At 45.2% G+C, this 26001-nt stretch overlaps 1 protein-coding gene across 1 annotated transcript in view; it reads right to left on the bottom strand.

Moving 5' to 3' along the window:
- The window catches only part of LOC146188625 (uncharacterized), a 67208-nt gene extending 45891 nt beyond the window's left edge, over nt 1-21317 (bottom strand). Inside the window, exon 1 of the mRNA XM_084605092.1 lies at nt 21157-21317. Within this exon, the coding sequence (XP_084461218.1) occupies nt 21157-21273 (117 nt within the window). The 5' untranslated portion in view covers nt 21274-21317. The remainder of the gene's footprint in view (nt 1-21156) is intronic.
- Between the last annotated feature and the right edge of the window lie 4684 nt (nt 21318-26001).

The raw sequence follows: 26001 nt of genomic DNA on the forward strand, positions 1-26001 counted from the left end.
GAAATGGCGTGCTAAGCGAGGCCAATCATCCCTCGATGTCTGCCTCTCCAGTACTTGTTTGCAACGGATCACTCGGCAAGCAGCGAGCATCCCTTTGGCGACGATCACTTTTGTAGGTGAGAGAAAAGTCATACCCTTGCAGGCGTAAGGTCCAACGCGCCAGACGACTAGATGGATTGCGTAGGCCTATTAGCCAGCATAAGAGACGATGATCGGTCACGATCGTAAACGAACGTCCAGGGCTTATAGGGCAAAGACTACAGCTAGCCATTCCAGTTCAGTTACGGTGTAGTTGCTCGCTGACTTCTTTAAGGTGCGGCTGGTATACGCAATCACATGCTCGTCGCCGCTATGAATCTCTACAAGCACCGCCCCAATGTTGATTTAACTAGCTTCAGTTTGAAGCTCCGTGGCTGCGGTAGGATCAATGTGGCGACAAAAGGGTAGCGACGTCAGAGCGAATTCCAACTGGTTAAAAGCAGAATCAGAGTGAGGTGTCGAAATAAATTGTGCATAATTGTGCAGAAGGCAGTTAGCGGATGTGCAAGGTGCGCAGAGTCACGAATAAAAGGACGAATTATTACGACAGTTGAATAAAACTCCCAAACCTTTTTATCGTACGTGGCTTTTCAAAGTATCTAACCGCATCTAGCACACCATCAAGCGCACCAGCACAATTTCCTTCAACACATTGTGTCACCATTCACAGAGGAGCGGCTACCATACAGTGGGAAACACCTTTGGGCCAGATGTATTGCAATCACTAACATACTGAGACTGGGCTCTCCGCCAGCAAAGAAAGCAGTAAGCCAGTTACACGTATTGAACGGTGGCTGCTGCTTCTGTCCTCTGTACAAAAAGACTGTTTTTGGACCACCATCGGAAGAAAATTTTGAAAGAGCGCAACATCATGATCCTGTACGGATGACATACCCGTGGACTGAGAATCCAAAAGAATCAAGAGGAAACACTAAAAACCGAAGTGCGTTCAGTAACTCTGTGCAAGAGAAAGCCAGCAGCAGGGAGCCTACCTCAAAGAACTCAAAAGTGGGGCTTCAGAAAATAATTTGCGGATGAAAGACACCTCGACAATAATTCTTGCAGACACGCCGACTTCTGTAGAGCTTTCGAAAGAGGCCGACGTGGTAAACGAAAAGCTTCACTCCAGTGTTATTGCACAAATTAACGAACGAGGTCGAGCAAGGCCGCAAGAAAGTATGCAGTGCGCAATGGAGACGAAGACAGGCAACGAACCCTCGAACAGTCTCGAAAAGTGGCATACACATTTGCACGAGCACAGAAAGAAAGCAAAGCCAGTGTGCAGAAAAAGAACACGGTGGAAACCCAGAGTGTTGTGTTGTGTCAGAGTGTGTGCGTGAGTGTGTCAATGCTAACGTCAAGGCTGTTCGTTAAACCTGCGAGCTACAGCCGTATATTTCCAGTCCTGCGCACTTCTACAGTTGCGCCAACGTTTTCATCTTGGTACAGAGAGCTCTATACGGGGAGTCATCAAGAGAAAGTCAAAGCACGCTTGAACGTTTCGAAGTGAGCCTCAAGCTTAATCAGACGAAACCGTCAATGCTTTGGGCATCGAGAATTTTGCTCTTCCAGAAAATGCGGAGCAGCTGCATGAACGTTTTCTCTCAAAGTAGAATTTGTCCTGGAATTAGTGCAAGTGGCGTCAAATAGTGTACCTGGAGAGGTAGTGCTCTGGTCGTCGCCAAACAGAACTGGAACCTGTGCATATTGTGCTACTTAATCGGGGTCCCAACACTACGATGATGCTCAAGCAGATCAGCGATGAATCCGACGATACCTCAAGCAGTTACAACCACCAAGGGGACCACGACGTGAAACTGAAGCCGATGCTGGACGAGTACTATGAACCTCGGGTCTACTTGCGGCAACATCTTGTACGCCATCCACCAGCCGCAAATAGTCATCATAAGGGATGCCACAGGCTGCAAGAAGACTACCGAGATGCCGCAGTATATAGTGGGGTCTCATATGAACCAAGACATTGATGTATTGTGGTCGCTCAACCCGACGAATGAGCGCAGTATGTTGCGGTGCGTACAGCAGAAGGTACGGAAAAACTTGGACTCGACTCTAGGCTACAGTGTACGATTTTATTATGTGCTGTCACGCACTCTTGTTCTGCACTGTTGGTGCTCCTTTTGCGAATGTTGGAAACCGCTTTTCGTAGAATATCTCAAGTAATCATTTACGAGTGAGATGGTAGTATCACCTTTAACATGGTGATCATCAGAGGCCATTGAGATCACAATATTCGATCTTCTAGCTATTGCTTGCCTCAGGGCGAGGAGCGTGTTGCAGATTCGTGTAGGAATCTGCAATAAGAACGAAGAGAAGGCAGACAAAGTTTCGGATTGGGGCTGGAGCAAGATTGAGCGCCATGTTGACATACTGATAGACTTGGGGACAGCCGGGGATTAAACGTATTCAGAGGCGGCCTGGCGTCTGCCCTCTTTCTATAATTTGCGTCTCACTGGGACGCGCTTAGATTCACTCTTATCAAGGAATGTCTCTGATGCCTCGTTGTATTGTGCTTCCTCTGTAGATGCCTTTGAGGTTGACTCGAATAAATGGAAATGGGCATCGATGTGAAAATGGTGATACTTACGACTTGCCTTTGTGTAACCTCAATGATAGGATCGGTGGGTAAGTCGCAATGTGGTTCGTTGGAAATTTCCGGTAAAGCTACGTTCGCAGGCGATGCAGCTGCCGCAGGGAGCTCATCTGCTGACTTCGTAAAATGACGGCTGTCGGCAGCAGGATTAGGTGCCTGGAGGCCCTCAATGTGCCAACTGAGGAGCATAATTGTTTGTCTGGCAATCGCCTCGTACTCCTGTGCAGCTGTGACGCCTTCTGCACAAACGTCGACTTTTTCGCATTCAGAACTCGCAGACCGTCGTTGCAGCTTTTCAGTCTGGCATGAATGAGCGGTTCAACCAATATACGAAGATGTGTTGTTCAGCGAAAGGCCTACTGCCATCTGGTGCTGAATTTTTGTCGGCTTCAGTACCGGGCAAACCCACAAGTGGTGAATATCTTCCTCAATATTTTTTGTTGGCAGACAGGACATCTGGGACGTTGATATAGATGTCGGTATTGAGGCCATATTCGTGTTACAGCATTTGTGAGGGCAACCCTGACCCGGATCCGTCATAGCGCAACCTCCTCTGCTCGAGTACGACCGCTGGGGAGGTTTACCGCACACGGTGGGACAAGAGCACTTGTGCGGCGCCGGAGGTGCGCCTTTCTTCTGAAAAGCAGAGTAGTATCATCCACACTGAGGAAGCTAGTCATTGAAGGGGGTAGAGTTGCCTGACGATTTGCAGAATCTACACAGCTTTGCGAACTGAGTTGGTCACCTGGAAACCACTCAATTATAACGGGTTGCCGGGATGCGGGCTGCCAGATGATGTATATTCAGGAAACTTTTGGGCTGCGACTGACGCGTCTGAGCAGACGTGTTACCTGAAGGAAATCGGCGCGGATGAAAATTTTTGGTGTAGGTAGTAACGTTATGACGGATGGAGAGCGAAGCGCGTCTTGTAGGGTAACCAGCGCAGTGCTGAAAGAAGGTGGAGGTTCTGCAAGTTGTTATTTTGATATCCTAATAAGCGCCGGCTCACAAGAACAATTATTCGCAGTTGTTGTTTGACATCCGTCGATGCTGTCATCTAAATATATAATTATCAATCCTGGGGGCAGCTTTGTATGTTGTTCTGTGATCCTTGCACGAAGGGATGATGCTGCATAAGATATGGTTTGTTGATGAAAGTCAGTAGGTATGTTACACTAAACTGAACGAACTTCTATAGAGGAAGCATTGGTGATTGCTGCGACACTATGGTGGGCGATATAGCATAGGCCCGGAGTGGTAGCGGTGAGTGCAAAATGGTCGCCCTAAAGCTACAAGTATCCCGGCTTTGCTGTACCAGTTAATCTTATAAGTTGTGCTGAACATTCGCGTGTAGCGACACGATCGGTGTGACTGGGGGAGACAGGTGATGGTTCCCATAGCCTCTCTTTACTGCTTCCAGATCATCCCATTGAGCTTTTGTCAAGTGCTAAAACTGTGATAGACAAACGAGGCGTGCAGCAGAAGCACTGTAACAAAATGTCGTGTGGCATGAGAGCGAACGTCACCGCATTTAGGAGCAATAAATCTGTTTGTGCCCAAGCTCTGTATTGCCTGCTTTTTAGCCTGAGTTAGCCATGCGGTTCGCGTTCCCGACTGATAAATCGACTTTCCAAAAATTTCAATATCGGACTTTCTTGAAAGGGGATACAAGATAGTTTGAGCCGGATTGGCGTCATAGCGCGTTTACGGCGACCCCAGCGGTTCGCGACCGACGTGAACATAGCTTGGCTCGTGGAAAGCTCTAGGCCGACATGTTTATCATATTTAGCAGTAATATCTAAGACTGACTGTAAGGCTGCCGCTTGAGTCAGCAGATCATGGTATGTACTCCACACGGTACTATCATCAGTATAGAGCAAAATTTTCACTTCAGGGACATCATGTAAGCCACATACAAGGGGAATGAAGGCAATATTAAACAGCGTTAGCAACAGTACCGAGCCCCGGAGTACACTGCAAACGGGAACAAAACTCGAAACCGATAGTGATCTGATTTTCCATCCCCACCTGACCTGCTGGCCTAACATGAAACGTCACCACCACAGCACGTGTCTTTGGCAATTTAATAGAAACTGGTACTATCTCCTGCTACGAGTTGTGCCAGCTTTCTAGAGAGGCACATTTGAGGGAAACTGGTCTCAACATACACTGCCGCCTTTCCTGGAGGGGAAGTAGTGTGCAAACGATGGTGAATCATTGATGGGGAAGCGTAACCGTAAAAGCCTGGAATTGTTGGCAAGGCGTTGGTCTCCTGAAGTAACAGGGCCCACACCTGAAGCTTGTTCAAATGAAAGCGCGTTTCCAGGTCTCCAAGTTTAGTGAGGACACCTCTGCAGTTCCATTTGACCACACCAGAAAAGCTTTTAAAAGCCATCTTTCGTTAGGAGTCCAAGCGTTGCAAGAGAACAGATGTCCAGTTGGACAGTTGTGTCACCATGAACCAGAGCAAAGATGCTGAAAATTATCTGGGGTTGATGAAGATGCTCAGGGAGTAGCACTGATTGAAATGCAATGAACGAAGAGCGGATGTCACGAAACACGAGGAAGAGGACAACGAAGTGCCGCTGCGCTGCTCGAGCTCGCTGGTTTGTGCCTAGACGGAGTGTTCCTGTGATGTTCGCCGTGCAGCTTACAGAGGGCTATATTCCCTGTTGAACCCTCAGTACAACCCATTTCACTTGGTGGAGGTGAGGAATTCCGTCCGCCCTGGAGCTTCGCAGCCGCACACTACCGACACCAGCCATGACCGATGCTACCACTCCTAGTCCAACCGCCTCGTCGTCCCCCGTCTTCTGCGCTAGAGCTTTGCGCCCACGGTACCCTCCTATCTTCAGCGGAACCGGCGACCACGACATAGAAGATTGGCTGTCCTCATATGAGCGGGTCAGTACGCACAACAAATGGGACGACGGTCTCAAATTAAATAACGTGATATTCTACCTAACGGATGTTGCCAATTTGTGGTTCCGCAACGACGAGGTCGATATCTTCTCGCGGTCTGCTTTCAAGACCACTTTTTCCGATATCTTCGGCAGGCCTGCAGTGCGCAAGCTGCGCGCTGAGCAACGCTTGCGCGGCCGTGCACAGCTACCCGGCGAACATTTTACAAGTTATATTGAAGATGTTGTAGCCCTGTGCAAGCGCGGGGACGCTTCAATGACAGAACATGCCAAGATTGGTCATATTTTACAAGGAATCGACGATGACGCGTTCCAGATGCTTCTGGCCAGAAACCCAGCAACCGTGGTCGACGTAATCAATGCATGCAAAACTTTGAGGAATTACGAAAGCGCCATCAAATCACTCGTTCTTCGCTCTCACACCAGGAGCCTCTGGCAGCTTAAACAGCTGACGCAGAACAGTCCCCCTTGCTGCACCAAATCAAGCAGTTCGTTCAGGAAGAAGTTGCCCGTCAACTGTCCCTCGTTCCCCATCGTCCTGACGCTTCCTCTCCTTTTGTTCCAAAGTTGCAGCAAGTCATCCGCAAAAAAGTCGCAGAAGCACTTCCCACGCTTCCTGAAGCTCTTGCTGTCGCTCCCTTGACATACGTCGGAGCACCAGTCAAGTATACTAAACCTTCTGTCCCAGCCCCTTTGACATACGCGGCAGTGGCTGCGCGGCCTCCGCCTAAGCCGTTACCACCCATGCAGCCTGTCCTACGCCATGCACCGCTTCCTCAAACGGCTCCGCTTCATCCTGCCACCCCGCGCTATTACAACCCCTGGCGCACTTCGGACAATCGCCCAATTTGTTACTACTGTGGTTACCCTGGACATGTGGCTCGTCGGTGCCGTCGCCGCATGGCTGCGCGACCCGAGCCTGCATCTTCGGAGTACTCCCCACCGCTGCTTCGTTCTGCTCTCTCTTTGCCTTCATGCACCGCCGAACAGCGTTCGTATACGACCCATCGTTCTCCTTGTCCACGTCTCAGGTCACTGTCACCAATGCACCGGCGACCACCCACCGCTGATGAGGGAAACTAAGTTCCGCGGTTCATGAGGCGAGAACTGCGTGCTCTGCAAAAAGCTCAAGGCCTCATATTTTGCCCACGAACTTTATAGTAATCTCTACCGATGGTCTGTCTCTATATGCGCTGGTCGATACGGGTGCTGCAGTGTCTGTGATTCATGAGCGACTTTGCCGACGATTACGAAAAGTTACAACGCCATTTAACGGTTTGTTGCTCCGCACTGCCAGCGAAGAGAGGATAGCCCCTTTAGCAGCATGTACAGCGCGTGTCGTCATTGAAGGTCTTTTGTACAGTGTCGAGTTCGTAGTTTTGTCGTCTTGTTCTCGCGACATGATCCTTATATGGGACTTCTTGTCTAAAAATCGATTGCGCCCGAACTGAAGTGGAATTTCTGCACAGTGCGATGTACTGCCCGACGACAACAATTCAGTATGTCCTCAAAAGCTCACCATCGCTGAAGATGTCGACGTAGCTCCAGACGCTTGTGCCCGTGTGCCTCTTCCGTGTCCTGCCGTGTCAGCCGTTAGTGTTCTATTTTAGCCGTCTGCATCCTTCATTCACCGCAAGCACCTGCCGCTGCCATCTGCTGTTCTCGATGGTCACGGTGGCTTCACGAAGCTACTCATCTACAATCCGTCTCCGCGCCCGATTACTCCGCTACGTGGGGAACCTCCCGGTTCTATTGAACCAGCCCACCTTTTCTCTGACCTGCATGCCTCCGAGACCAACCGTGGTAACTAAATCGATGCTGTGCAGTCCGATCTGACACCTGATTCGTTGCCAGATGACTTCAGAGGACTGCCATCGATGACGCCCTTCCTTCCACCTACAGGACGCAGCTTGCGGCCCTTTTACAGACGTTTCGCTCCGCGTTCGACGCCGCCAACACACCTCTCGGCCGCACTTCCACAGTCGCGCATCACATTCAGACCGGCTCTAACACGCCTTTTCGACAGCGCCCCTATCGTGTGTCAGCGGCAGAGCGTCGCGTGATCAATGAGCAAGTGGAGGACATGCTAAAACGTGGTGTGATCCGTCCATCTCAAACATCCATCCGTCCATCTCAACAAGAACATAGGAGGTTGTGATTTCCCATTTCCAATTGCAGTGTTATATCCCCAGCAAGCCTTCAGCGTACAAGTGCACGATGCTGTGGAAGCTTGACAAACTCTGCCGAGGGGCGTTCAATGTGATTGTGCACGTCTGTCATGTCGTCTTTGGGAGGTACTTATATGCTATGCTGTTTTTTAGGCTGTGGCGCCGGCAGTCCCTTTGCATTTTGTCGCTATATCTCCGCTGCTCAGCGATTTCATGCTAGTGCGGCCCTCCAAGTTCAGACAACTAGTCATCGTCCCATTGGAGAGCGTCACACCGGTTTTAGCTATAGACAGGTGCAGAATTTACGTTTTGAGACCGTTTATTAGAACTGGCACGACGAATCTTTTATGTTGCCTTCTATTTTGTTGGGCAGGTTGTATGTTTATCATGGCCGTCAGCCTTGCAGAAGCAACATCGGTAGCCTGGTCATCCAGCACAAAGTCACCCATTATCATCCTCTTTCTTCTCCTCTTTCCCTTCCATAATGCAAAGTAGCAAGCTAGATGCTAACCATTCCGGCCAACCTCTCTGCTCTTCCATTAAATCTCTATCTATCTATCTATCTATCTATCTATCTATCTATCTATCTATCTATCTATCTATCTATCTATCTATCTATCTATCTATCTATCTATCTATCTATCTATCTATCTATCTATCTATCTATCTATCTATCTATCTATCTATCTATCTATCTATCTATCTATCTATCTATCTATCTATCTATCTATCTATCTATCTATCTATCTATCTATCTATCTATCTATCTATCTATCTATCTATCTCTATCTATCTATCTCTATCTATCTATCTACCTTGCTATCTATCTATCTATCTATCTATCGACCCCGCCGGGGTGGCGCAGTGGTTACGGCGCTCGACTACTGTTCCCAAGGATGCGGGATCGAATCCCGGCCTCGGCGGCAGCTTTTCGGTGGAGGCGAAAAGCAAGGCGCCCGTGTGCTGTGCGATGTCAGTGCACGTTAAAGAACCCCAGGTTGTCGAAATTTCCGGAGTCCTCCACTACGGCGTCTCTCATAGCCTGAGTTGCTTTGGGACGTTAAACCCCACTAAACTAAACTAAACTAAACTAAACTAAACTAAACTAAACTAAACTAAACTAAACTAAACTAAACTAAACTAAACTAAACTAAACTAAACTAAACTAAACTAAACTAAACTAAACTAAACTAAACTAAACTAAACTAAACTAAACTAAACTAAACTAAACTAAACTAAACTAAACTAAACTAAACTAAACTAAACTAAACTAAACTAAACTAAACTAAACTAAACTAAACTAAACTAAACTAAACTAAACTAAACTAAACTAAACTAAACTAAACTAAACTAAACTAAACTAAACTAAACTAAACTAAACTAAACTAAACTAAACTAAACTAAACTAAACTAAACTAAACTAAACTAAACTAAACTAAACTAAACTAAACTAAACTAAACTAAACTAAACTAAACTAAACTAAACTAAACTAAACTAAACTAAACTAAACTAAACTAAACTAAACTAAACTAAACTAAACTAAACTAAACTAAACTAAACTAAACTAAACTAAACTAAACTAAACTAAACTAAACTAAACTAAACTAAACTAAACTAAACTAAACTAAACTAAACTAAACTAAACTAAACTAAACTAAACTAAACTAAAGTAAAGTAAAGTAAAGTAAAGTAAAGTAAAGTAAAGTAAAGTAAAGTAAAGTAAAGTAAAGTAAAGTAAAGTAAAGTAAAGTAAAGTAAAGTAAAGTAAAGTAAAGTAAAGTAAAGTAAAGTAAAGTAAACTAAAGTAAAGTAAACTAAAGTAAAGTAAACTAAAGTAAAGTAAACTAAAGTAAAGTAAACTAAAGTAAAGTAAAGTAAAGTAAAGTAAAGTAAAGTAAAGTAAAGTAAAGTAAAGTAAAGTAAAGTAAAGTAAAGTAAAGTAAACTAAAGTAAAGTAAAGTAAAGTAAACTAAAGTAAACTAAAGTAAACTAAACTATCTATCTATCTATCTATCTATCTATCTATCTATCTATCTATATCTATCTATATCTATATCTATATCTATATCTATATCTATATCTATATCTATATCTATATCTATCTATCTATCTATCTATCTATCTATCTATCTATCTATCTATCTATCTATCTATCTATCTATCTATCTATATCTATATCTATCTATCTATCTATCTATCTATCTATCTATATCTATATCTATCTATCTATCTATCTATATCTATATCTATATCTATATCTATATCTATATCTATGTCTGTCTGTCTGTCTGTCTGTCTGTCTGTCTGTCTGTCTGTCTGTCTGTCTGTCTGTCTGTCTGTCTGTCTGTCTGTCTGTCTGTCTGTCTGTCTGTCTGTCTGTCTGTCTGTCTGTCTGTCTGTCTGTCTGTCTGTCTGTCTGTCTGTCTGTCTGTCTGTCTGTCTGTCTGTCTGTCTGTCTGTCTGTCTGTCTGTCTGTCTGTCTGTCTGTCTGTCTGTCTGTCTGTCTGTCTGTCTGTCTGTCTGTCTGTCTGTCTGTCTGTCTGTCTGTCTGTCTGTCTGTCTGTCTGTCTGTCTGTCTGTCTGTCTGTCTGTCTGTCTGTCTGTCTGTCTGTCTGTCTGTCTGTCTGTCTGTCTGTCTGTCTGTCTGTCTGTCTGTCTGTCTGTCTGTCTGTCTGTCTGTCTGTCTGTCTGTCTGTCTGTCTGTCTGTCTGTCTGTCTGTCTGTCTGTCTGTCTGTCTGTCTGTCTGTCTGTCTGTCTGTCTGTCTGTCTGTCTGTCTGTCTGTCTGTCTGTCTGTCTGTCTGTCTGTCTGTCTGTCTGTCTGTCTGTCTGTCTGTCTGTCTGTCTGTCTGTCTGTCTGTCTGTCTGTCTGTCTGTCTGTCTGTCTGTCTGTCTGTCTGTCTGTCTGTCTGTCTGTCTGTCTGTCTGTCTGTCTGTCTGTCTGTCTGTCTGTCTGTCTGTCTGTCTGTCTGTCTGTCTGTCTGTCTGTCTGTCTGTCTGTCTGTCTGTCTGTCTGTCTGTCTGTCTGTCTGTCTGTCTGTCTGTCTGTCTGTCTGTCTGTCTGTCTGTCTGTCTGTCTGTCTGTCTGTCTGTCTGTCTGTCTGTCTGTCTGTCTGTCTGTCTGTCTGTCTGTCTGTCTGTCTGTCTGTCTGTCTGTCTGTCTGTCTGTCTGTCTGTTTAAAATACACCTCAAAAGCCCCAGGAGTGGGTTATTACATGAGGGATAGCGGCATAAAACCAAGGTTTACATCAAACATAAATTATTTTCTCTATGAACTTCTTAAAAGATTGACCATTAAAGTTGAGCACTGGTTGAGGAGGAAGATCATTCCGTTATTTTGCAGTCTGGATGAAAAATGAAAATAGATACGCAGTAGTGTGGGCAGATGATGGATAAACACCTGTTGCGGCTGACACGTTGCGAAGTCCAGTGAGAGGGCTTGATGACGGAGTCGGGTAGCTGTGAATAATAAAATCTATGAGAAAGGCGAAATAGAAACATTTTACGTCGGTAAACGCGAAGTGGTAGGTTAGCTTGAGACTAGATTAGATACACTAGTGAATTAGCTGTAATTAGAGTAAACAGTAGCTGTAGTTAGAGTACTGATTCGAGAATGTTAGCAAGGTATGATTGCTGCGGGTGCCAAATAGCGCATGTGTATTCTAATTTTAGTCGAACGAGGGTTAGGTAGGCCATACGTTTTACGGAGGGAGAAGCAAGTTTTAAATGGTGGCGAAGGAAACGAAGACAGCGGTTGGCATTGTTGGTGATTCTAGAGATATGGTCATACCATTAAAGGTCGTGGGTTAAGTTAATGCCTAAGTATTTGCAGGAGGAAGCACAGGAGATTACTGAACCAAATATTATGTAATTAGACGAAGGGAAGTAATGTTTTCGATGAAAAGATATGACAGATGTGTTGTTGGTATTGAGTGACCTTAACCTCTTTTTACACCAGGATTCAATGTGATTTAGATCGTTTTGTAAGGCGGTTATGTCGGCAGAACTACCAATTGGGCGCTAGATTACACAGTTATCGGCGAATAAACTAATGTTAATGATATATTATTTGACAAATCATTAATATAGATAAGGAAGACTAATGGGCCAAGAACAGTACCTTGAGGCACTCCGGAGACGACCTGGGAAATTTGCGATGAACACTTGTTGGCGTGAACGAACAGTTGATGGTTAGTTAGAAAGGACTGGATCCAAGTTAAAACTGAGGGGCGTATTATTAGGCATGAAAGTTTAGAAAAAAGACGTTTGTGAGGACCCTTGTCGAATGCCTTCTCGAAGTCAATCAACGCTGCGTCTACTGGAATATTATTATCAATGTAAGATCTTATGTCATTAGTAAATATTGCTAGTTCGGTTTCGCAGGATGGACCCTTTTAAAAAACCGTGTTGGTTAGGATGAAAGAAATCGATGTATTTTAGGAATTTATTTCTGCTAGAGTATATTACGTCTTCCATTAACTTCGAGACGACATTAGTGAGCGAGAGAGGATGGTAGCTTTGACACGAAGAAGGCGAACCTGTTTTTGGAACAGGAATGTTCTTGTCCACTTTGCAGTAGGCCTGCACCACTCCAAATAAAAGGGACTGCTGAAATATGTAACATCAGATGGCACTTGGGACGGTTTTTGTGTTCTGCAGTATTTTGGAATTATATTTATCGACGCCAGCTGATGACGCGGACTTGAGCAATTCGATCAGGTTCACAATGTCATTAGGGTCGAACATAATGTCAGGCATCGTGGGATGGTCGGGGTAACTAACTTCAGGTGCATCGTCATCAGGTTCATTTGTATATACTGCGAAAAAAGCATTGTTTATTAACTCGGCAGCTTCTTTATCAAAAACTGGGCAGTTGTGTGCGTCATTCAGGGATTAAGGTGTATAATATGTTGGGTTTACAGCGTTCGAGAATTTTTGGGATTAGAGCGGAGCATTTCGGGCAACGTGGTTGAGCAGAATACTCGTTTGGTTTTCACTAATAGTTATTCAAACATTTTTTCAGCTGTACCATATTTCAACCAAGCAGCTGCGGAATTAGTGAGTTTAGCTATTCTGAGTAGACGTTTCTTTTTATTACGAAGGTGCTTTAAAGATGCATTCAGACACTACGATTGTAGGTATCTGTGTGTCAGTAAGTTGTTGTAATTTAGCTTTAAAGAATGAATAATTCAGTTCGACGGATCGCGTTGAAAAATCCTTAAGAAACCAGGTGCTAAAAGCAGCAAGTTCAAGGTTAATGCGTTCATAGCTACCTTTATCATAGCGGGTTTTGGTTTTCTTTCTGTTTTTAGTGCGTGAAAGTTGAGCTTTGAACGCCGTGTGTAATATTGCATGGTCACTGAGGGCGGGTAGGTGCACAAGAGAGGAAACGTTGTCGGGTTGAGAGGTTAACACTAAGTCTAGAATGTTTTAATGTTTGAAGAGTGCTCTGTAACACGTGTGGGGGTGGAAACTAGTCATACACGTCCTGCAATCGAAAGTCATGCAAGTGTTAACAAATGAGCTTTCAGTGGTATGTTTTCATATCGTGCGAGCTAGATTATACCAGATTATTGATGGGAAGTTGAAATCGCCAAAGAAAGGATGGGAATATGCCAATTAAATAAAGATATTTTATGCACGGCATCATGAAAATACACAAAAAATACATAACGATAACATACGCCAATAATTGCTGCCACCCGCCGGGGTAGCGCAGTGGTTACGGCGCTCGACTACTGTTCCCAAGGACGCGGGATCGAATCCCGGCCTGGGTGGCCGTTTTTCGGTAGAGGCGCAAAGCAAGACGCCCGTGTGCTGTGCGATGTCAGTGCACGTTGAAGAACCCCAGGTGGTCGAAATTTCAGGAGTCCTCCACTATGGCGTCTCTAATAGCCTAAGTCGCTATGGGACGTTAAACCCCATAAACCAAACAAATAATTACTGGCGAATATAAGTTTTGCACGATAAAAATAAAATTTCTAAAGGGGTGTTAATATTTTAGCAGAGCACTAGATGTGACGTCTGGTAGCGACGAGGACACCGACCCCTCGCCGATGTAAACGGTCAAGGCGAAAAATGTCAAAATCAAAGAAGGCACTCTGAAGTTCAGTGCTATTGATAGATGAATCTAAACATGTTTTTGAAAGCAGAAGACGTCGGGTTAAATGATGTCGATGAGATTATAAAGAGCATCACGTTCCTTTAAAATGCTCCTAATATTAGTATAAAGAACATTAAGTGTGCGTTGATTCTGACTGATTTTCTGAGTATTTAAAGTAAAGATATGGTCGATTAGGGATTACCTGCTGCTGGTTACGGTCGTAAATCTATCTATCTATCTATCTATCTATCTATCTATCTATCTATCTATCTATCTATCTATCTATCTATCTATCTATCTATCTATCTATCTATCTATCTATCTATCTATCTATCTATCTATCTATCTATCTATCTATCTATCTATCTATCTATCTATCTATCTATCTATCTATCTATCTATCTATCTATCTATCTATCTATCTATCTATCTATCTATCTATCTATCTATCTATCTATCTATCTATCTATCTATCTATCTATCTATCTATCTATCTATCTATCTATCTATCTATCTATCTATCTATCTATCTATCTATCTATCTATGTCTATCTATCTATCTATGTCTCTCTATCTATCTATGTCTTTCTATCTATCTATGTCTTTCTATCTATCTATGTCTTTCTATCTATCTATGTCTTTCTATCTATCTATGTCTTTCTATCTATCTATGTCTTTCTATCTATCTATGTCTTTCTATCTATCTATGTCTTTCTATCTATCTATGTCTTTCTATCTATCTATGTCTTTCTATCTATCTATGTCTTTCTATCTATGTCTTTCTATCTGTCTATCCTTCCATCTATCCATCATCCATCGCTCAATCCATCCATTCATCTATCTAATCCATCTATCTTATCTGCCTTATCTATTTTATCTATCTCATCATTGATAAATCGAAAACATGCAGTTTTCCTTCAGCCATCAAAAATGGTTTAGTTTGGCCGGAAAGAAACCCGTCCATTCACTATTTTGTTTACGGCGGAGGTCATTTAGACCGTATGCCTCAGCAAGCAACCAATATGCAATCTTTGTCACCAACCTAAAATTCGGCTGCTGCTTTTTTGAACATACTTCATTATTCAGACATTTTTTGGAGCACCACGATGGGCTCCGTAGGACTAATGAATATGAAATATTAAAATTTAGTTCGCATTGCAACTGATTTCTCGATTTTTCGGAATTTATTCGCCATGCTGGCTTTTCAGGTCACTTCACCGCAGAAACTGTGATGCATCGTCAAACTGTTAGGCAACTTACAAAATGTACATAAGGCGAATAATCCTAATAAATGCGACATGAAAGAGAATTCTCAGTACCAGGTGCGAATTGGGGTGTGTGCGTAATCGAAGCTCACGTCATCGCCGCGACATTTTGACGGTACAACCGCAATCGTACACTGATTGCACTTTGCGTCTATGTGACATTAAGCGGCGATGCAGTCAAGCATAGTCAGCATAGTCACGGAAACGTTTCCTCTACAACAGCGGCAATCGGAAGTATGTAAAATGATTTTTGTATCCAGAATTTATATTTTGTGGCATTGTTCAATTTCTGCCCTTCATCCTAGAACTCATGCCTCGCGGAATGCAAGCAAATCACTTTTTTCTGTTTCAACAAACACAAGAAGAGCACGTTGCTTCCGATTCAGCTGTAGGTAAGTAAAAGACTTTCAGATGGTTATATGATTTCACCTTGTTCTGTTAATTATTTTTCACAATTTCACATATGCTACGTTGGCTTCGCTATTTATAATGAAGTACCTGGCGAAGGTTTCAAATTTAAATTCATTTGTAATTAAGAATGGTTTAAAACGGTGTTGTCTAGTGAAAAATATGATACCTTTTTTGTTCGCCAAAAAAGAAAAGTTTATTGGTAAAATTAGCCTTTTTCAAGTATTATATGAAAACAAATTCTGTCTGAAAACGCTTTTGAGCCAACCGGTGCTGTAGTTGAGCAAGCTAGGCTTCGGGGAAAGGAAGGTGCAGTATATTTTTGTGTGGCCTTAGGAAGTTTATGGCCAATTTTATGAAACGTTTAAAATATCTTGTACATTCAAAGATTACTTGTACTAACTACGTCGAGTCACCTCAAGCTGGGTTTTGTAAAAGTGTTCCTACCATGGTAAAAGGTGAAATAAACAAATTTGGTTTTGAAATAATATGCGGAGGCTTTTGGCTTGTAAATCCATGCTTTTGTTTCCTTCGTAATCGTTTCGTACTTGGAAATGTTAGTTAAATATTCAAAAAATAATTCTTTTTCCGAATGTGTATTTTATTTCATATGCATTTTTCTCGCGTTCAACACTCATATATACATTTCCTGCTAGTACGTTTTTTTAGACACCTATCAAAATTTCATTTTTATGCTGGGAACAAAGAGCTGTCAAGTTTTGTTTTACATTTGTTCCGTAGGTAAAAACGCATACACATAATTGAGACAGTTTTCTGTACAAACATTTTAACCATGTTAGAGGAGGCAAACGGTGTTTGAAATATGTCTGGCGAGGCCTCGCCACCCGGCAAAAACATTGCAAGGCCAAAGCTTACTTACAAAGCCCCTGAAGAAATTTGCATGGTGTACAGAGAGCACATTAAATCACGTGCAAGAAACAAAGTAAATAAACAATGGGACCAGGGCACTAGTAAATGTCTTCAATTCTGCCCGGTGTTTTAAAGAAGCTTCACGCATTTTGTACCAGCTTCAAGCAAATTGCTGGAGTGTGGAGTAATCAAGCCTGAACTTTGATTCTTCCTTTAAAGCGTCAGGTGTTGCCCCGTGTTCTAAGGGCCGACGCAGACGTACGCGTCTGCGTCAGGCAATTCTTGTAAGTTCCCACGATCACGAGATTTTGTAAAAGCAGACTGTTTTCTCTTCTGCTGCTCAATCTTCAGCAGAATACTGTGTGTCGACTTGCATTGGTTCCCGCACCAATGTCACGTAACTGTGACAATGCCGTCGAAAATAACCGAATGGGCAGCACTGAAATCAGCTTCTTGCTTGCGTGACTAGAGTGAGCAAGAAACTAAGCAACACAGAGTCGATAGCAGTAGGCGTGCTCAGCTATCATGGTAAAAATAGTGGATGCCGTCATTCTTCGGTAGCCGTCATTTGAAGGCGACAAGAAAATATGAGATAAAATAGCAAAACGAAATGCAGCAAGCTTGAACGATTGCGATTGTCTAGCGTGTGGCACCGACTTATAAAGAAAACGTTTGCCGCCAGGTGCGCTTCAAAGTGCAAAGCACTGCCTTCGTGACAGACAAGAACAAATAAAAAGAACAATTTGAAGTCATATTGTAATTTTGAAAATTAAGCTTAGTTGAGGCGTATTCGTTTCGTGAATGATGTGCTGGATTTTCTGATGTAAAATAAAATCCTGTGACAAGGCTTTCCCGTTTTTGTACCTAAACTTTGACATGCGGGTGCCGCCTTGGCAACGGACTGCCTAAATATTGCGGGCAGCAGAGGCATGTTAAGAAGGAAAATTGAGGTTGATTAGCTACGATGGAATCTAATGTGCACGCAATAGCTTCTTTGGCACAGTTACAAGTGCTGAGGCTCTTTATTGTGGCACAGTTCTCGTTCTTAGGCACTCTCGGACTCTCGTTTAGCCTTATTCTTATTTCGCATTCGCGGTAAGGCCGCAGCTCGGCCGGCGATGTCGGCTGGATGGTCGGCCATGGCTTGATTTCGCACCATCTGAGCGCTCCAGCACAACGGCGTGTCCCTCTACTAGGACACCCCGCTGCAGCAATGGTCTGGTGCGCTGCTGGTTATATCTTTAGTCGCAATGTGATGTAAATTATCACGCGACACCAAAACGTATTGTTACGGGGATGTACGGAATGTAACGGCACTGCGATGGGCTGAACTCGACGCTAAGACTTCAGTAGCAGTGCAGTATCCACTCTGTTAGCGTCGTCCTCTTTTTCAACGCTTCGTCGTGCCCGCGTTCCTCGGTCGTCGTCTTTGTCAATGAGCACATCACTTTGGTCCCGCGTTTCCTGGTAACACTACCCCCCTCGCCAAAGGCAACTTCCTGGTGCGTATTAGGCGTGCGGTGTGGAGGGGGAGTAATGTGGCTTGAGGAGGGCAACATGTACGATTTCGGAAGTGGGTGTAGTAGTCGGTGACTTTGGGTGGAGCGGTGCAATCTCATAGGTCATGTCACTCACTGGGCGTAGTACACGGTAAGAACCTGCGTAGTGGGGCAGAGGTTTTTCACACAACCCCACACGACGGCACGGAAGCCAGAGCAACACCAGAGATCCGGGAGGATACTGCACATCACGGTGGTGAGCGTCGTAGCGGCGTTTTTTGAGCTTCTTGAGAGATGGTGAGATTGTGATGAGCAATCTGGCGAGCAGCGTCGGCTCGGGCGATGGTATCGCGGGCTTAGGTCGTGACGGGGCCAACGGCGGGAAGCAAAGGGTCGAAGGGCAGTAAGGGGTCTCTTCCAAAGAGAAGATAGAATGGAGAGTACCCAGCAGTGTCATGACGCGAAGAGTTATATGCAAAGGTGACAAATGACAGACTAATATTCCAGTCGCCATGACTGTCGGATAAGTACATTGAGACCATGTCGGTGAGTGTGCGGTTAATATGCTCTGTAAGGTCATTCGTCTGAAGGTGATACGCAGTGGTGAACTTGTGCCGAATGGAGCAAGAACGAAGTATTACCCCAAACACTCGGGAAAGAAAACAGCGGCCACGGTCGGTAAGTAGTTGACGGGGAGCACCATGGTGAAGTATGACGTCGTACAAAAAGAAGTCAGCAACGTCTGTGGCGCAGCTGGTTGGAATGGCGCGAGTGATCACTTACCGCGTGGCATAATCGGTGGCCACAGCGATCCATTTGTTTCCTGACAAGGACTCGGGGAAGGGCCCTAGAAGGTCAAGGCCAACACGAGAAAATGGCTCAGGGGGGATAGCAATCGGCTTCAGGTGTCCAGGTGGTAGCACAGAGGGTTTCTTCCGGCGTTGACAGAGGTCGCAAGCAGCTACATAGCGCTGGACAGAGCGGTAGAGTCCAGGCCAGAAGAAACGCCGGCGCACGCGGTCGTATGTGCGTGAGAGGCCGAGATGACCAGCTGTAGGGGCGTCGTGGATTTGTTCAAAAACGGCAGAGCGTAGGTGTTGGGGAACGACCAGCAAGTGCTCAGCGCCATCAGGTCGCATGTTGCGGCGCTATAGCGCATTCCCGTGAAGGAAGAACGGGGCGAGGGAATAGTCACGCTGTGTGTGCGGAGGCGGTCGATAAGAGAACTGAGGGTTGTGTCCAACGTTGTTCGTCGGCTAGGTGGGAAAAGTCCGATATAGAGAAGACACAGGACTCCGACTCATGGTCAGTAGAGGAAGGGGGATCGACGGGATAACAGGACAGACAGTCTGCATCCTTGTGGAGCCGACCGGATTTGTATACAACGAAAAAGGTATACTCCTGCAAGTGCAGTGCCCAGCGGCCGAGGTGGCCAGCAGAATCCTTGAGGGAAGAGAGCCAACACAAGGCGTGGTGATTGGTAATTACAGTGAAGGGTCGGCCAAACAAGTAGGGTCTGAATTTTCCAACGGCCTAAACGAGAGCCAGGCACTCCCGTTCCGTAATAGAATAGTTCTGTTCCGCTGATGACAGGAGACGACTGGCGTAGGCAATCGCGCAGTGTTGGCCGTGTTGTCGCTGTGCAAGAAAGGCACCAATCCCGTGGCCATTGGCGTCGGTGCGATGTTCTGTCGGGGCAGACGGGTTGAAATGGGCCAACACAGGAGGATTGGTGAGAACAGCGATGAGAGTGGAGAATGCGTTAGCCTGTTCTGGTCCCAATGAGAAAGGAACGCCTTTCTTCAGCAGATGGGTGAGGGGACGAGCAACAGCGGCAAAGTTTGGGACGAGCCGGGGAAAATAAGAGCACAGTCCTATAAAGCTGCGACATCACGGGGTGAACGCGAAATGGAAAAGCACTGACAGCGCGAACGTTGTCGGGATCGGGTTGCACGCCGGTGGCATTCACCTAAATGGCCAAGCACTTTAAGTTCGCGGCGACCAAAACTGCATTTTTTTGAGTTCAGTTGAAGTCTGGCACGGCGGAAAAGTGCCAAGATGAAAGAAAGGCGACGAAGATGGCTTTCGAACTAAGGTGAGAAGACAATCACGTCATCCAAGTAACATAGATAAGTCGTCCATCTGAAGCCGCGGAGTAAGGAGTCCATCATTCGTTCAAACGTAGCAGGGGCGTTGCAAAGTCCAAAAGGCATAACCTTAAATTGGTAAATCCGTCGGGTGTGACTGACAAAAGCTGTCTTCTCGAGGTCTTGTTCGTCAACAGAGATCTACCAGTAGCCGCTATGAAGGTCGATGGAGGAAAAGTGGCGGACACCATGTAAACAGTCCAAGGCATCGTCTATTCGCGGCAGCAGGTAAACATCTTTCCTTGTAATCATGTTTATTTGTCGATAGTCGACGCAAAAGCGCCAACTGTTATCTTTCTTTCTAACGAGTGCGACAAGAGATGCCCAGGGGCCGTTCGAAGGTTCGATGATATCGTTGCCCAACATCTTGTCGACCTCCTGCTGGATGACTTGGCGCTCAGAAAGGGACACACAATAAGGCCTCCGATGTACAGGTTTTGCATGGCCGGTGTCAATGCGGTGAGTCACAACTGATGTTTGGCCCCGAGAACCGGCAGCAAAGTCAAAAATGTAGGAGAAGGATAACAAAAGGTTGTGCAGGTCCTGAGCGTGTTCGGGGCTGAGGTCAGAGGCAATCATTGCGGAAATCGGGTTGGTAATTGTAACAATATGCCCGTAACAATATGCCCACGTATAGTTCATAGCTTCGTCATTTGACCTTGATCTTCGACCCTTTTTACCATGGTGTGTGACACCATGTACCCCACAACTCTTTTGTGGTTTCCCTTTTTTTTCATTTTGGAGGTAAAATTCCTGTGTGCAGAAACCTAATCTTTACATCGTGTGGTGAAGCTTTCACTTCAAAATTGAATGCGTCATAAAAAAAGTTAAAGAGCATTGTCCGAGGCCCCCATCCTTTGGCATCGGGCAGAAGCATATGTTAACCCCACGTGTTTCGCTCGCCAGCTTTACTAAATTAGATGTTGCCAAGAGCTCAAAATATAGCGATATATACTAAAGGTCCAGCTTCGAGACTCCTTAGTCGTCGTCTCATTATGGAATGCAGCGATTGTGCTGATATTGTTCGTTCTTTGCTCCTTACAGTCTCGAACGTAATCTCTCATAAGGAGTATTCTTTGGTGAAGTATTCAAGAATAACTTAATCACGAAAAAACAGGCCGTACCTTTGCTGATGTCTGGGTTCCTTTCACGCAGAGAAAGTAAAATGCACCAAACAGAGTGATAATAGTTTGTCCCATGAGCGCTTTCCAAGTAGCCATGCTACCTATGTCAGTGTGCATACGTAGGCACGTACAGGCTTGGAAACGATGCGCTCAGTAAATGTAGACCGGACGTGTGCTGGAAAACAAAAGACACAGTTGTTTTCATGTAAGTCTTGATACCAAACCTAGTTTTCAAGAAACGGCGTTACGAAGAACAATATGCAGGTTCTTAACGATAGCACAGCAAATAAAACTGGTGCGGCACTTTTTTAAGTTCAGTACACCTCAACAGTAAACAAACGCTTCAAACAGTGGGAGATGAAGCAGATATTTTTCAAGGTCGGTAGCCGCTCACAGTTCATATATCTTGCAAAACTACAGTACAACATTATCGGGTTTTTATAAATAATATTAAAGAAGCCTAATCGTAATATGAGCCATTTTTCACTAACTTATTGCATATTATATTATGTGTTGCATCTTTTATTATATTTCTTCCAGGAGCTTGCGAGCCTTCTAGTTGTTGCGTTCGTCATGTCTTTGTTTTTGGAACACTGTGCTGTGTCAGTTTCTTGCTTACTTTCTAGCCCAACGCTGTTTCGTTAGCTTGCCAGCTTCGGCATCAAAAATATTTCCGTTTATCTTCACATGCCTTAGGATTGGGTGTACCCTTTTCGGCAGCTAAGTAAAATGTGTTTACTATTCAACAAAATTAATTTATTTGACTGCACATAAATATTGCTCTCATCTGTGATGCAGGCCAAGCTGGGCAAATAGAAAAGTGAAATGCTGATAAGCACACTAGGCAATGAAAGGTATTGCTTATAAATGTAGATAATGAAAATTTATAAACAAATTGAACACATGGGGCCAAAGTAGCTGTTTTGTACGTATCGAATATAAGTTGCATGTTTGTCGTTGGACAACTATGGAGTTCAATTATTTAAGTATATGGCAGTAGATTTCGAGCATCTCTGTACAAACGACTCGTGCCAAAATTTTGAATTAGACATTATACTACGCTTTCCTATTACAAAATGCCTGTTTATATTCAGGAAGTGTTGATGAGAGCCAGAAAAAGGATGAAGAAGAGGAAATTGAAGTGTTCGTGGTCCGTTGGACCTTGGCCTGTGTTGTTTGCGTCACAGTTCACTGGCTGTGCGAACCTCGCTTGAAAAACTTTTCAGAAGGTCTCCATAGTCACGCTACAAAAGTGACATTGCGGCAGAGGTGCTGGGTAGAGATCCTAGGCTCTACGCTCAGAGCAGTTAGAACTGGAGCATCGTAAGAGCGGTTGTCTTGCGGGCCTTAAACCACTGACCAGTGCAATGCGACCGGCTGATGACTCGTCAACAGCTCACGGTGCCGCTGTAATTCCGGTTCGATACCGGTGAGCCGGCGCAGGAACTGGTTCCACACAACAGGATCGGAGCCTCGGAGTTTCGCAGCAGCGGCGGGTGAGGATGTTGACGAGTGGCTGACCCACTACCAACGGTGAATCATTACAACCGATGGGATGCCGCCGCTCAGCTTGCGAACGTGCTTTTCTTTCTGACAGATACCGCGTTAGGCTAGTTTGAAGACCATGAGGGCTCTCTGAAAGCCTCGGAGTGTTTTGTCACCGCTCAGCTCAGCTAGCGGGAGAAACTTGCACAACCTATATAGAGGAAGTCTTGAAGCTCTTTAAAGCAGCGAATGCCCACATGACCGAGGAAGATAAAATAAGCCATCTGTTGAAAGGCATCGCTGATGTTTATTATTTCTTAATAGCGAAATATAACTTGGACGCTGTCTTTGATCTTATTCGCCACGTTCGCACTATTGAGATTGAAGACTCGTAGCATGACGCCACACTTTGTGCTTATAGCCAACGTCCCAGCAGCCGCTAGCAATGACGATAGCTTCACGGACCTCTCGTTGACGATCCGGTGGTTATAGCCGTCTGCACGGTGTCCACCATCCATGCCCGTGGACGTTACCGTTCCTCGACAGGCTTCCGCCACGCTTCAATTGATGCCCGGGATGAATTCCGTCAATACTCACACACTGATGCCTATAGCATAACGGTAAGTGTCCATAGCTCTTTTCATACGTCTCGCTAAGTCTCACGCCCGGCTCGCAGCACTATGAGCTGCGCTTTGTGTACCATCCACAACCGCCACCTGCTCCCGCTTTCCGGCGTCCAGCCCGAAGGCCGTCAGGCGGGTGCTGCTTACTATCATATGACACCTACTCTCTTAGACTCTGCAAGGGAACAAGGTTTTCATCGCACAGGCCTGGTATGCGACCGTTGTAGCATTCCATGATTCCGTTCTCTCAACGGTAGGGTCTTCTGAGCAGCGTCAACCGGCGACAGATAGCGGAAATATTGTAAAAATGAATAAGAACCCATTTAAAGCCTGCCGTACTCGTTGCCTCAGTGGCGTAACGCATCACATTCCTGAGCACCTAGCGCATGAGACATGTTCGAATCCTGTATGTGCAACTTTTTCTTAATTTTTTAAACTGCAACATTAACATAAGCTACCAATATCTTTCCTGAGGTGGATGGTTCCCTTTAGGTTGCATCATGAGACTTTTTTTAATTCTTAATAACCACAAAAGCAGCCGCGAACAAAGCCACGAGGTGGCACCATGAGAAATGCATTATTTTCATCGTAATCAATTCCTGCCTTTAGTGAGTGTATGTTACCTTTATGTTGCATTCAGAGACACCTCTCGGCAACAATCGCCGTTTAGCCCGCTGCGAGGCAACCAGTGACGAGAAAGAAGCTGCGGGACCCTACCATTGAGGAGATGGAGTTACGCTTGTGGCATTGAGGGACGCATCGCTCGTTACTGCCGCAGTTTCCCACAGATACGCTACGGGCGCCCCGTCAACCCAGCTCAGCCACGTACGAATTTCTATGGGTCCGTTTAGCAATGGGCCCCATCTTCATACGAATTTCCCCAGACCGGTTTACCACGCAGTCACTCTCCTTCTTCCGACCGCAGATGCTCACCACGGCCTGCCTCTTCTGTGCGTCGCTTTTACTCATCACGGCCAAGGCTGCGGTCTGTATCAGTTCAGTTGAGTCGTTCAGTCGTGTCCGACTCTTCGTGACCCTATGGACCATGTCACGACACGCTTTCCGATCTCTCACTATCTTCCTAACATCACCTAACTTCATCTGCAGTGCCTCGAGGATGCCATCTAACCATCGCGTTCGCTGCCTACCCCTTTTCCGGCGACCCTCAGCCTTTCCCAACATCAAATCTTTCTCCAGCGACTCCTCTCTTCTCATCAGATGACAAAAGTAGCTGAGCTTTAACTTTAGAATTTGACCCTCCAATGAGCATTCAGGGTTGATGGTCGACAATATCGACTGATTTGATCTTCTGGCAGTCCAAGGAACTCTCAAGAGTCTTCGCCAGCACCACAATTCAAAAGCGTCAATTCTTCGGCGGACAGCCTTTTTCACAGTCCAAATCTCGCATCCGTACATCACAACTGGAAAGATCATAGCACGAGTTATACGGATCTTGGTTGGCAGACTAATGTCTCTGCTCTTTACTGGCGGTCAAGGATAACCATGGCTCTCTTTCCCATAAGCAGGCGTCTCCTAATTTCATGGCTGCAGTCTCCTTCCGAGGTAATCTTGGAGCCCAAGAAGAGAAAATCTGTCACCGCTTCCACTTCTTCTCCCTTGATCCTCTAGGACTTGATAGGGCAAGACGCCATGATCTTCGTCTTTTAAATGTTCAGTTTAAGCCCAAACATCTCACTCTCTTCTTGTACGCGCATCAGAAGCCTCTTGAGTTCCACTTCACTTTCTGCCATTAAAGTGGTATCATCCGCATATCAAAGGTTGTTGATACGTTTTCCAGCAATCTTCACTCCAGCTGAAGACTCGTCCAGACCGGCCTTCCTCATAATGCACTCTGCATATAGGTTAAATAGGCAGGGCGACAGTATGCAGCCTTGCCTCACTCCTTTCTCAATCGGAAACCAATCAGTAAGACCATGCCCAGTTCTGACTGTGGCCTCTTGCCCTTCATACATGTTCCTGAGGAGTCAGATGAGGTGAATTGAAACTCCCATCTCTTGGAGAGCTTGCTGCAATCTGCTGTGATCTACGCAGTCAAACGCTTTCGCATAATCAATAAAGCAGAAGTAGATGGGTTTCTGGAACTCTCTTGCTTTTTCCATGATCCAGCGAAGTTTGGCAATTTGGTCTCTAGTTCCTCTGCCCTTGCGAAACCCAGCTTGCACATCCGGAAGCTTCCGATCCACATACTGCTGGAGCCTACCTTGGAGGATTTTCAACATCACCTTGCTAGCATGCAAAATAAGCGCGATCGTGCGGTAGTTGGAGCAATCTTTGGCACTGCCTTTATTTGGAATGGGGATTAAAACTGACCTCCTCCCATCCTGTGGCCACTGCAGGGTTGTCCAAATCGTCTGACATAATGTATGCAGAAGGTTAACAGCGTCATGGTTGAGGTTTAGAAGCAACTCAGCTGGAATGCCATCAATTCCGCTAGCTTTGTTCTTAGCAAGGCTGGCTAAGGCCCATTCAACTTCACTCTTCAGGATGCCCGGCTCGAGATCAGTAATCACAACAGTCTTATGTTGGGTTTGCACATTCGGGTCCTTCTTGTACAGTTCATCTGTGTATTCTTGCCACCTCTTCTTTATCTCTGAGGCTTCAGTGAGGTCCTTGCTTTGTTTGTCCTTTTCACGCCCAGCTTAGCACAGAAGCTTCCTTTGATATATCTGATTGTCTTATACAGAGCTCTTGTGTTCCTTTATTGGATGTTGTCCTC

This window comes from Amblyomma maculatum, chromosome 5, assembly GCF_055883805.1.
Source record: "Amblyomma maculatum isolate TAMU_Amacu chromosome 5, ASM5588380v1, whole genome shotgun sequence".
Lineage (NCBI taxonomy): Eukaryota > Metazoa > Arthropoda > Arachnida > Ixodida > Ixodidae > Amblyomma > Amblyomma maculatum.